Raw genomic sequence first — 13,728 nt, forward strand, 5'->3', positions numbered from 1 at the left:
CTTCTCTCTGATTGCCTACTGAATCAATATCCTCACACTGTGCTAAGAAACACATCTTTATGTGAAGCAAAACTGAGGCAATGAATACCTGTAGCCCTGAGATTTCCTGGCACGTTTTGCAAGTGGTAATCCTTCTGTCTTGGCTAAATTCCACCATAAACTAATGTCCTGGCACACCTATGCTTCCCCTGTAGCTTCAGTTAAATTGCTGTATATTTTACACCCAATTCCATAATAAAAGAATTTCATCCACTATTTAAATGCAGACTTTAAAGAAATGCAGTATTTATGCAATTGTGGTGCATAGATCAAGTAGGTATCCAAAAGTACAGTAAGCATTATACAGCCCACACCCTCAACTTAGAAATCATGGTTATTTATTTATAGTTCGTGTCCATGGCTTTCATTTTCTCTAAGAAGATGAAACATAGGCTGTTAAACTTAAGCAGAGACGCAACTGTCTTAATTTTAATAACTGGCACTTTCAGTAAACCAAGACTACTGTGTGTCAAACAGCTAGGATGTGTTAGTATCCATTATCTTGGGCAGGGGTGGGCAAACTTTTTGGCCTGAGGGCTGCATCGGGTTTCCAAAATTGTATGGAGTGCTGGTTAGGGGAGATTGTGCCTCCCCAAACAGCCAGGCATAGCCCAGCCTGGCCCCCGCCCCCATTGGACCCCTCCTGCTTCTTGCCCCCTGGGACTTTTGCATGGAGCAGCTCTAACTTATACCATTGGCATAAGCTCTCAGGACCTGATGCCAATAGAAGATAGGGCATAGTGTAGCTCTGTTCTATCATGCTGCTTCACCCCTATTTTGTTTCAGTCCCACATCATTACTTTTGCTGTTGTCCTTGCCTTGAACAGTATAAAGTAATGTGGTGGCTGATCCCAGAATGTAATTGCTGTCAAAAGTAATTGAGTTTTTCCATATGGAAAAATGGAATCTTCAGCTCTTTATACATTCACTTCCAGAATAAGATGTCCTGTCTTCTCATTCAATTCTATTTTTCCTATAGTACACAAAGCAAGCAGGATTATGATGGAGGTGTTTCCTCTGGATGTATTTTTAATCTTTCCATATAAAAATGATGTAGAGCCTTTTAAATGGGATAATCATGTCTTCTGTGTCTTGTCCAAGAAGTTATGAATCTAGATTTTTTTTTTCCCCCATAACAGAAAATAGCTCTGGATTACCTATGGCTGCAGGAACACTTCATTTCTGGATTCTTTTTGTGTGTCCTATGTGAACAGTCAAATTCCCTTAAAATTAGTTTGTATTCTGCCTTCATAGATTTCATTTAATTTGAAATTACTGTCCAAAATTCTGCACTTTCCTGTTTTTCATCCTTCCTTGCCTCCAGCTGAATAAGTTTTGAAGGAATCTCTTCTAATGCATTTTCTTGACAGTCTCTATTCTACCACTTCTGATCTTGTTTGGAGTTTCTTTTAGCATTCCTTGGACAGAAAATTCCTGAGAACCAGCGGATGGTACTATGACACCCTAGGTGTGAAGCAGTCCTAATGTTTTTATTGGGCATGCTTGCTATCAGCAGATTCAGCATCCTCCGGGGATTTGGGGGGTAGTTGGGTTTTTTTTTAATTTTATTTTTTTTTAACATTTATTCAGTAAAAGAAATTGAACAAAACCCTACACTGAATAAATCACCAGAAGATCTTACATGGTGTTTCAGTCTCATTGCTTACTGATTCTCTGTAATATGTGAGCACCTCACAGTCATTAATGGGTTTTATCCTCTCAACATTCCTGTGAAACAGGTGTTATCCCCATTTTTTGGATGGGGAAACTGAGGTTCAGGATAGATTAAGTGACTAGCCTGGCATAATACAAGAAGTCTGTGGTAGGACCAGGAACTGAACTCAGGTCTCTTAAAGTCCAGTCCAGTAGATGATCATTTTTACCTGTACGGTGCTTCTTAACAGTTCCTTGCTCAGGCCCAGCCCTTGAAATAACTTTTAAGGTATTTGCTAGATGCCATTGTACTATATGAATCAAATTAATATCTGGCAGAGTTCCATTGACTACAGTGTGTTTTGCTAGGGATGAATTTGGCCCAGTGTTTTAAAACTGTCTTATGGATGTGTTTTAAGGGCCTGCAATCAGCCTATGTAGTGTGACCAAGAGATCTCCTGATCTTAATTGGTGGTGGGCATAGGGGAAGCATAAGCATTACAGGAATCCCTTGGGCCTGGAATTCACATTGTGGTCCACCAAAAAGTCTCTTGTGAGGTCTCTAACGAAAGCGTGTCACACAGGTCATTGGTATCATTGTGGAAAGCATGCACTGATGTTAAGAACATAAGAGTGGCCATACTGGGTCAGACCAACAGTCTATCCAGCCCAGTATCCTGTCTACTGACAGTGGCCAAAGCCAGATGCCTCAGAGGGAGTGAACCTAACAGGTAATGATCAAGTGATCTCTCTCCTGCCATCCATCTCCACCCTCTGACAAACAGAGGCTAGGTACACCATTCCTTACCCATCCTGACTAATAGCCATTAATGGACTTAACCTCCATGAATTTATCTAGTTCTCTTTTAAACCCTGTTATAGTCCTAGCCTTCACAACCTCCTCAGGCAAGGAGTTCCACAGGTTGACTGTGAGCTGTGTGAAGAACTACTTCCTTTTATTTATTTTAAACCTGCTACCCATTACATGTTGTGTAAGGAATTAAGTATTTAAACTGAATTATGTTTTTATGGTCTGTATCTAGGGACTGGTCAACCAGCAAAAGTGAAAAGCAGGCTTTCTTTCAGACAAATGTTTCTCTGTTCACATGTAAATTAAGTATTGTATGATTCTTCTTTGAGTGCTTGCTCATGTCTATTCCATATTAGGTGTGTATACTCACTACATGCACCAGTGCCAGAAGTTGGGCCCCAGCTCAAGTCGAGCTGTGCAGTCCCTCCCATGCTTTGCCTGGAACTCCAGATAGTGATGCAGGCCCCAGTCAGCTTCAGGTGCTGTCGACACCTGAAGCCCTTCAAACAGCTCAGGAGCTCCTGACATTTCTGGTGCCGCCCTCTCACTGGCTCCTGCGGAACCCCCATCTCAGGGAAAACCTGCATTGGGACCTATGCATGTGTCCCTGCCTCAGTGGTACCATTCCCCATTGAGAGGAATGTCCCGCCAGCATTTGCCATCTCTCCCCCCGCCTTCTCCCACCTGCCGCTGCCACACTTCTGGACTGGAGAGGCAGACTGAGGGGAGCCCTTTTTGGACCCCACACCGGGGATACTGATTTGAGGGACTTGAGGAGTACTTCACCTGTAGATTGGTGCAGACCCTCTGAGGCACGTGTTACCTGGCAAGAACTCCGGGACCGGTCCTGACGGTCTTCAAAGACCCGGGACTGATCGGTCACCAACAGGGGTGAAAGTAACTTAAAGGACTTTCTGGTACGCTGCAGTCCTGAGCAGAGTGTGGCCTCAACCGGAAGAGGCGGGGCCTTCGAAGATTTTAAAGGCCCTGGGGCTCCGACTGTGGCTGGGAGCTCTGGGCCCTTTAAATCACCACGGGAGCCCTGCTGCCGCTACCCTGGGGTGGCAGGGCTCAGGCTAGGGCTGGGGTAGTGGCGGCAGGGCTCCAGAGGTGATTTAAAGTGTGCAGCACTCCAGCTGCTGTGGGGAGCCCTGGGCTCTTTAAATTGTCTCTGGAGCCTGGCTCCCGGGCTCTGGCAGCCAGGCAGGGATTTAAAGGGCCTGGGGCTCCTGCCACTGCAGGGAGATCTGGGCCTTTTAAAGCGCCACCGGAGCTCCAGCAGCAGGGCTGAGGCGGCGCTTTAAAGGGCCCGGAGCTCCCCACAGGGGGCCTGAGCTCCGGGACCTTTAAATCCCCATCTGAGCCTGGCTGCCTGAGCTCGGGTGGCGCTTTAAAGGGCACGGAGCTCCCCGCAGCCGCTGGAGCTCTGGGCCCTTTAAATCACCACTGGAGAAGCCGGTCCAGTCCGGCACAGTATACCAGACCGTACCAGCTTACTTTCACCTCTGGTCACCAAAGACCCCCGATCATTTGGCTGTCATCGCCCATGTCCAAAAGGAAGGTCGCCTTATTCAGGACGATGCAACTGGCCCGTAGTAGCTCCCGGTCCCGTTCAACATAGCGGTACTGGTCGAGTAGCGTGAGGCGTGGATCGCCGGGTATCTTACACAGATCAGCCAAGTGCCGTTGGTCTCCAAGAGCCCGACCAAGACAGTCTCACTAGGACAGGTTGGCTTTGGGATGCAGGGACTGGCACTGGTCAGACAAGAGCCACCGCTCAGCCCAATCCTGGTCGCCCGGTACCAACCACTCAGCTGGTAACTCCAGCTCAGCGCAAGGTTCCCTAAGTGCAGGACAAGCCCCGGTATAGGTGGTGCCGACTACATTATCAGCACCAAAACCTGTCCTATGCCCCCAAGCTCGGTGGCTGGTGCAGTGGTATCCTGGGAACCCTTGGTGGGGGGGTTCACCCTATCTTCCCAGGCTACCTGATTGGTGTCAGGAGCCTCGGAGAGGCCAGCAGCCTTGGTATTCCATCCCCCTCAGGTGCTTGAGACTTCAAGGGGTAAGGCCCTGCAGGTCCAGGAGGACCCAGGGGAGCAAGCTGATGGACCACCAATGGACTTGGAGGTTCTTGTGGCACTGGCATCATCCTTGTCATTGCCAGATGAGGTTATCCTGGGGCCCCCTCACCCAGTTCCTCAGCATGATGCCAAGGCACAGCAGGAACTTTTGAAGAGTGTCGCTTCTAACTTCAGGCAGAGGAATAGGAGGAGCGCTCGGTCTCTGTTTGATGTCCTATGCTCCTTGGCTCCTGCCATGCTGGCTCTACCCCTTCCAAGATTACTAATGGCCTGTGGCAGACCCCCTCTTCCCTGGCCCCTATCTCTAAAAGGGCCGAACACAAGTATTTAGTGCCAACCCAGGGGTATAGGTACTTATACTCCCACCCAGCCCCCAATTCCCTTGTGGTAGAGGTGGTTAATCACAAGGAGAGGCAGGGACAACCCAGGGCTACCCCTGAAAATAAAGACTCCAGGAGGCTGGATCTTTTTGCACATAAGGTTTATTCATCTTCCAGCCTTCAGCTGAGAGTAGCCAACCACCGAGCTCTCCTTGGCCAATATGACTTCAATACGGGCAAACCATGGCCAAATTCAAAGGGTCGCTCCCCAAGGCTTTCAAGAAGGAGTTCAGAGCGATCCTCGATGAGGGCATGATCACGGCCATGGCGGTCCTCCAGGCAGTGTCAGGTGCTGCTGTCCACACCATGGCTTCCGCTATCTCCATGCGGCGAGCCTCTTGGCTGCTCCTTTCTGGGTTGTCCACTGAGGCCCCGCAGTCTGTGCAGGACTTGCACTTCGATGGCCAAGCCCTATTTGCAGAACAGACAGACATCAAATTGCATGACCTCAAGGACTGCCGCACCACCCTGAAGACCCTGGGTCTCTACGTCCTAGCCCCGGCGTGTAAGCGGTTCGATCTGCAGTAGACGCAGGGTCAGGGGAGCCAGCCTCGGCAGGACCAGCCCCATAAATGAGTCAAGGATTACAAGCGCTGTGCGAGCCACCCGCCTCCACCCTCTGCTCAGTTGGGCTCAACCCAGCATAAGCAGGGGGCCAAACCCTCATTTTGAGGGCGCACCTGAGGGCGACCTACTAGATTATTCCTCGGATCCTTCTTTCGCAGCATACTCCAAACGACTTTCCCTCTTACTCCCTGCCTGGGTGGCTTTGGACCAATGTGTCCTCAGCACAGGAACAGGTTATACCCTCCAGTTCCTTTCTACCCCCTGTTCCCACCTGCCTTTCCTGTCCCTCTTCAGGGACCCCTCTCAAGAGCCTCCTTGCACAGGAGGTAAAGGGGTTGCTACAGCTGGGTGCGGTGGAAGAAGTTCCTCTCGAGTACAGGCACAAGGGGTTCTATTCCCAGTATTTTTTAAATCCCAAAGGCCAAGAGCAGTCTATGACCCGTCCTGGACCTGCGAGACCTCAACAAGTAACTAAAGAATCTAAATTCCGCATGGTTTTCGTGGCTTCTATTATGCCCTCATTGGATCCAGGAGACTGGTATGCCGCCCTCGACTTGGAGGACACACACTTCCACATAGTGATCTTTCAGGGACACAGACGCTTCCTCCAGGTTATGGTGGGGCCTCACCACCACCAGTTTCCGGTCCTCCGTTTGGCCTGTTGACAGCACCTCGAGTGTTTACCAAGTGCATGTTGGCGGTAGTGGCTTACCTCAGGCACCGGGGTATCCAGATCTACCTGTACCTTGACAACTAGCTTGTCAAGGGCAGCTCCAGGTCTCCAGTCCAAAGGGATGTCGTGGTACTTCAAGCTACTTGCTACTCTCTGGGCCTATTGGTAAATGACACACAGTCTATGTTAGTGCCAGTGCAGAGGGTAGAGTTCATCGGACCGGTCCTCGACTCGACCTGCACCAGGGCATTCCTGCCACTGGAAAGGTTCCACATGTTGATGAACCTCATCATGGAAGTCTCCGTGTTCCCTCTGACTAAAGCCAGGGTCTGTCTGTCCACCTGCTGAGCCACATGGCAGCATGCACTTATGTGGTCCGCCATGCCAGGCTCTGGATGCGGCCCCTGCAACAATGGCTGGTGAATGTCTATTCCCAGTCCCGAGATCCCCTGGAAAAGATTGTTACCATTTCCCAGGCGATACTTACCTCGCTGTGGTGGCAGACCGACCGCAGAACAGTCCTGGAAAGGGTTCTGTTTGACAACCCTCCCCACTCCATCAAGTTGGTGTCAGATGCTTCGGACCTTGGTAGGGGGGCACATATTGGCATCCTCCAGACTCAAGTGATATGGTCTCCAGACGAAGTATGGTTGCACATAAACGTCAAAGAGCTCCGAACAGTCCGGCTGGCACACAGTCTTCTTGCCCCCACCTGTTGGGCAAGGTGGTACTGGTCCTGACAGACAACACAGCCTTGATGTTCTACATCAACGGGCAAGAGGGAGCATGCTCTTTGGCTCTCTGTCAGGAGCTGCTCCGTTCATGGGACTTTGGAATCAGCCAGGAGATCCACCTGAAAGCTTGTCGCCTTCCAGGTGTCAGGAATACACTGGTGGACTGGCTCATTAGGGACTTCTCCTCTCACCACGAGTGGTTGTTCCATCTAGAGGTAGCCTGCATGATCTTCCAAAGGTGTTGAACTCCCCAAGTGGACCTGTTTGCTACCAGACAACAGGCAATGCCACCTGTTCCGTTCTCGGCAAGGTCTGAGCAAGGGCTCCCTGTCTGATGCCTTCCTCGTGTCATGGTCAGGGAGCCTGATTTATACATTCCCTCTGATTTACGCTCATCAGCAGGGCCCTGGCAAACAACTTGCGCCTTATCCCTCTTGATATCATGATCACCCCGACGTGGCCTTGCCAGCACTGGTTCAGCATGCTCATGAGCCTGTCAGCGGTGGCTCCCTGGCCCCTGCCCAACCAGCTGGACCTCTGTCATAGGACCCTGGTCGACTCCTACACCCCCACCTCTCGGGGTGGATGCTGCATGGGTGAACCCCGAGGAGCAGACCTGTTCAGAAGGAGTCCAACAGGTCCTCCTGGAAAGTAGGAAGCTCTCAACTAGACTTACTTACCTGGCTAAGTCGACGAGGTTTTCCCGCTGGGCGTCTGAACTGGGCATCTCTCCCTCGCATTCCTCCATACAGGCTGTCCTGGACTACCTGTTCCATTTGAGGAACCAGGGCCTGGCACACACTTCCATCTCTGCTTTTCACCCACTGATCCAAGGACAGGCAGTGTTTTCCCATGACATGATGGTCAGAATCCTGAGGGGGCTGGAGAGCCTCTTCCTGCAGGTATGAGCCCCTGTCCCACAGTGGGATCTTAACGTGGTCTTCTCTAGGCTCACTGGCCTGCCCTTTGAGCTGCTGGGTTCCTGCTCCCTTTTCCACCTGTCATCGAAGGTTGCATTCTTGGTGGTGGTGGTGATGTCGGTGAGACGGGTCTCTGAAATTAAACCCTTGACCTTAGAACCTCTGTACACAGTCTTCTACAAAGGTAAGGTTCAGTTGTGGCCTTACCTGGCCTTCTTGACAAAGGTGGTCTCCACCTTTCATCTGAACCAGGACATCTTCCTCCTGGTGTTCTGTCTCAAACCGCACAAGATCAGTGAAGAGAGGCATCTTCATGCCTTGAGCGTTTGGAGGGCCTTGGCTTTCTACTTAGAATGTACAAAGCCTTTCCGTAAATTGACTCAACTTTTCATCACTACAGCGGATAGGATGAAGGGTCCACCCAGTGTCCTCCCAGAGGATTTACAATTGGATTACCTCATGCGTAAGGACCTTTTATGACTTGGTGGAGGTTCAGCCGTCGATTTTCAGAGCCCACTTGATGAGAATGCAGGCGTCTTTGGCAGCCTTCCTGATGCCCATCCCTATCCAGGACAGCTGTAGAACCGCAACGTGGTCCTCCATTCATGTTTACCTCTCATTATGCCATTCTTCAGCGGGCCAGAGACGACGCTGGGTTCGGCAGAGCTGTGTTGCAATCAACATGTCCGTGAACTGCTACCCACTTCCAGAGGTACTGGAGTCACCTAATACGGAGTGGACATGAGCAAGTACTTGAAGAAAAGACAGTTACCTTTTTTCCGTAACTGCCGTTCTTTGAGGTAACACTCTTTTCATAATGAGCCCCCACTCAATAGCCTTCAGCTCAGGCTAATGAAAGATTGTGGCACCTTCAAAGAGGAAAACCGCAGGCGTTAGCTTGTTAAGGGTAATATATCAAACTTTTGAAACTATATTTGGGGTACTGATGATCTTGTAGGTATTCCATCAGTTTGTGTGGGGAAAAATTGTCAGTGGGCTCGATCCTATGAGAAGGGGTCTCACCCGAAGCGGTTGAAAATGCTGGGGGAAGAACTTGGCGTAAGCTGTCTTGTAGGAGATGAGAAAATGTCTTAATTTTAGTCTCACAAAACATGCCACTGTGCATGTGCCGAATTTGTCCCCCGCAGATTTCTTTGCCTCCCCGCAGAAAAATGACTTTCTGAGGGGGAAGCACAGGGAAACCACAAGAGCGCTTATGCAACTCTCCCTAGCAGTATGTTTCAGGGCCCTAGGGCATCTGGCAGAGAGGTAAATCATTGTGGGGCAAGAGGCAGGACTAGGGAAGACCTTGGAGGTGCCTCCTACCCTGTACTGGGCTCAGCTGGTAGTCCTAGCTGGGCTGGGAAGGACGGGACTTCCTCTTCCAATGCGCAGCAGGTGTGGCCAGGCCAGAGCCGACCCACCCCACCCCTAGATTTCTCCCCCAGATGAAGGAAGCTCTGCAAACTCCACTCCCCCCTCTGCTTCCTGCACCGATCCCCCCTCCGCTGCAGGGGGAGGAATCCCTGTACCCGCATCCACCCAACCTCTGTGCATCCAGACCCTCCCGCTGAGGCTCACCCCTCTGCACTCACAGTCCCTCCCCCCACCCAAAGAGCCCCACTCTTCCTGAACATGGACCACCCTCACAAGCCACCCACACCTGGATTCCCATCCTACTGAGTCTCCACCAGCTGCATCTGGACCTCCCCCACACCCATAGCCTTGCTGAGCTCCATCTCCCCTAAACCCACTCCTCTACCGCTGAGCCCCAACCACTTTCACCTGGCCCCTGCAGAGACCCATTACCGTTGTACCCAGCTATGGTGCACTCGAACTCAGGAACCAATCCATGCAACAAACCTCGATGCCAACTCTGTCCACATATCTACACCAGCAACGCCATCACAGGACCTAACCAGATCAGCTACAACATCACTGGTTCATTCACCTGCACATCCACCAAAGTTATATACACCATCATGTGCCAACAATGCCCCTCTATGTACATCGGCCAAACTGGGCAGTCCCTACATAAAAGGATAAATGGACACAAGTCCGATATTAGGAATGGCAATATACAAAAACCTGTAGGAGAACACCTCAACCTTCCTGGCCACACAATAGCAGATTTTAAGGTAGCCATCCTGCAGCAAAAAAACTTCAGGACCAGACTTCAAAGAGAAACTGCTGAGCTTCAGTTCATTTGCAAATTTGACACTATCAGCTCAGGATTAAACAAAGACTGTGAAGGGCTAGCCAACTACAAAAGCAGTTTTTCCTCCCTTGGTGTTCACACCTCAACTGCTAGAATAGGGCCTCATCCTCCCTGATTGAACTAACCTCGTTATCTCCAGACTGATTCTTGCCTGCATATTTATACCTGCCTCTGGAAATTTCCATTACATGCATCTGTCGAAGTGGGTATTCCCCCATGAAAGCTTATGCTCCAATACATCTTTTAGTCTATAAGGTGCCACAGGACTCTTTGTTGCTTTTTACAGATCCAGACTAACATAGCTACCACTCTGATACTAGATTAATCAAGCCAGTAACAAAAGAGCTTCTGCACTACCACACTGATTAACTAGAAGCCAAATAGTTCCATGTAGGCATTCCAGCCCTTAGAACTGTTTATCTGGATGGGAGCTAATGTAGTGAGGGGTTAATGAAAACCTAATTCACCATATGTGAGATTCTTACTAATCCCAGAGGATCAGACACATGCCTTCAGGTTAATATATTTCATATCTTACCCCAATATCATAGTCAACCAATCTTTAGTAAACCAGTAAAGATTTATTAATAAAAGAAGAGTTATAAATGGTTAATAGATCATATACTTACAAATGATTGCAAAGTCCTTATGAAGTTTGTAGCAGTGATGAAATAGATTTCTGGCTTGTAAAGTCTCTCTGGTAACTTCCAAAAGATTAGAAGGTCCTCAGTCCATAGTTCAAGATGCTCCTTTTAGTTGTAAATCCCCAGACTAGAGATTTTGAGCAGGAAAGAGGCAAAATAGAGATATTTCAGGGGTCTTTTATATCCTCTGCTATGTGTCTGGAAACTTACTGGGTGACTGGGCAACAAAATGGTAGACGAAAATTCAATGTTGATAAATGCAAAGTAATGCACATTGGAAAACAATTCCAACTATACATAAAAAATGATGGGGTCTAAATTAGCTGTTACCACTCAAGAAAGAATTCTTGGAGTCATTGTGGATAGTTCTCTGAAACCATCCGCTCAATGTTCAATAGCAGTCAAAAAAGCGAACAGAATGTTGGGAATAATTAGGAAAGGGATAGCTAATAAGACAGAAAATATCATAATGCCTCTATATAAATCCATGGTATGCCCATATTTTGAATACTGCATGCAGATGTGGTCACCTCATCTCAAAAAAGGTATGTTGGAATGGGCAAAGGTTCAGAAAAGGGCAACAAAAATGATTAGGGGTATGGAACTGCTTCCATATGAGGAGCGATTAATAAGATGGGGACTATTTAGCTTGGAAAAGAGATGACTAAGGGGGGGATATGATAGAGGTCTATAAAATCATGACTGGTATGGAGAAAGTAAATAAGGAAGTTTTATTTACTACTTCTCATAACACAAGAACTAGGGGCCACCAAATGAAATTAATAGGCAGCAGGTTTAAAACAAACTAAATACTTTATTTCTTCACATGATGCTCAGTCAACCTGTGGAACTGTTTGCCAGAGGATGTTGTGAGGGCCAAGACTATAAGGGGTCAAAAAAGAACTAGATAAGTTCATGGAGGATAGGTCCATCAATGGTTGTTAGCCAGGATGTGCAGGGATGGTGTCCCTAGCCTTATTTGCCAGAAGCTGGGAATGGGCAACAGGGGATGGATCACTTGACGATTACCTGTTCTGTTCATTCCCTCTGAAGTACCTGGCATAGTACCTGTCGGAGGACAGGATACTGTGCTAGATGGAACTTTGGTTTGACCCAGTATGTTTGTTCTTATGTTACTATCCCAAACAAAACTCATAGCCCCTGCGTGTGGAAAATTACTGGCCCAAGATGGAGTCCAGGGCCACATGAGCATATCCCATGTTTTTACGTGGTTTGCTGAATCACAGGGGTGCGTCATTGGCATCACACTGTCTGAGGCATCTGCAGGAAGACCTACTATGTGGGATGAGTTTTTTTTTTTTTTTTTTTTTTCAATGGCCCCTTGTGAGAGCTGAGTGTCTTTGATGGGCCATCAGTACATAGCTTTCTAGCCTTGATGTAAATCCATCTGGTGGATATCAATCATCAGGAATACAGCACAGCCAATATTCATAACTTCAAATACAAACATATGTGGATTTAACCAGGATAATTATACTGGATTGTAACTTTTCCATTGATGCCTTACATGATACACAATTTCCATAAATCTTATACAAAGTGTAACAGTGATATAAATGGTCACCTTTCTTATACACAGCATCACACTTTCACACAAATGGTTTAGATGCCTTGCATTGTTTTATTCAAATGACTATTGGATGGAGGGTGGCCCTGGGGTTGGATTATAGGCTAGGAAGTAATGGGTTCTTGTATCTTTTTCAGGGATTGCACATATTTAAAATAACAAATACTAAACTTTTTAATTTCAGGCTCAGCAATCTGTTCTGACTTCTAAGCATTCAGTGTCTGAAATACCTGAAGTTGTGGATGACTTTCTTTGCAATTTTCTGGTCAGAATGGGGATGGTCAGAACCCTTGACTGCTTCCAAACTGAATGGTAAAACTTTTTAAATGTCTATCTTCAAAAAAAAGTCAAACTTTATTTTGAGAAACCTTTTCTTCAAGAAAATAAGCTTAGGTTGAGAATGGAAACAATCATTTTAGGGCCAGATTTTTCAAAAGAGCTGAACCCCAGTGGCTCCTATTTAGACACTTAAATGAAGTGACCAGAAGTTCTCGGAAACCACAAGCTTCCACTGTTCCACTGTTTTGAAAATCTGGGCACTTTTATTTAGGTGCTGGGCACTTATGAAAACCTGGCATATAGCAGTTTCCTTGTCCAAGTGTTTGGAGCATGTTCTGTTGAATAGTTACTTCATTTCTCGAGGCAGAATGATCACAACTTTAATCATTTGCATTAGTTAGAAAATTGTGATGGCTACCCTTGTATATTTTGTCTTTTTAATTTAAGTCAAATAATGCTCAGAAGATTGACCTTGTGACTACTTACTTCTGGTCTCTTTTCTGTATTTTTTAAGTGGCTCTCAGAGATTTTTTTTTTTTTTGTCCCACAATTTGCAAGCAGAGGAGTTGTATAGGAGTTCCAGGGACTGCTTTTAAAATATATATTCCAAGTCATATACTTTGTTTACTGATTAACTGTCAGAATGACAAAGCTTCTGTGGGGGAGAGAGAGATATGTTATAGATCTATAGGGGTGACTCTGGTAGCAAGATTCTAATGATACCGCTTCCGTTAGCCCGTTTCAAATCCTCCAAGTAATTTGGGTGGGAGGGGCGGATCCTATCTACCTGAAATGTTTTAGTCTTTCTTTTAAGGCCAGGGGGAATTCTTTGGGGTTTGTTTGGGGTTTTTTAGGCTGTTTGACAAGCTATTTTGGAATAATGAAATTTGAAAAAAGAGTTGTCTTTTTCACATAATGAAAAATCTAACTTTTAAGAAACATATATTTAAGGCTTGAAACGTCTTGTTTTATTACTCACTGAGTCATTGTGTCTAGTTCACTGGACCTGGACCAAGCCCCAGCCACTTGTAAGACACTGTATCAGAGGGGTAGCCGTGTTAGTCTGAATCTGTAAAAAGCAACAGAGGGTCCTGTGGCACCTTTGAGACTAACAGAAGTACTGGGAGCATAAGCTTTC

General features: G+C 47.4%; 1 protein-coding gene across 1 annotated transcript in view; it reads left to right on the forward strand.

Moving 5' to 3' along the window:
• The window catches only part of SPAG16 (sperm associated antigen 16), a 757,728-nt gene that overhangs the window by 8,729 nt on the left and 735,271 nt on the right, over positions 1-13,728 (forward strand). Inside the window, exon 4 of the mRNA XM_034786388.1 lies at positions 12,496-12,623. Within this exon, the coding sequence (XP_034642279.1) occupies positions 12,496-12,623 (128 nt within the window). The remainder of the gene's footprint in view (positions 1-12,495; positions 12,624-13,728) is intronic.

Source organism: Trachemys scripta, chromosome 11 (genome assembly GCF_013100865.1).
Source record: "Trachemys scripta elegans isolate TJP31775 chromosome 11, CAS_Tse_1.0, whole genome shotgun sequence".
NCBI classification, from domain to species: Eukaryota; Metazoa; Chordata; order Testudines; family Emydidae; genus Trachemys; species Trachemys scripta.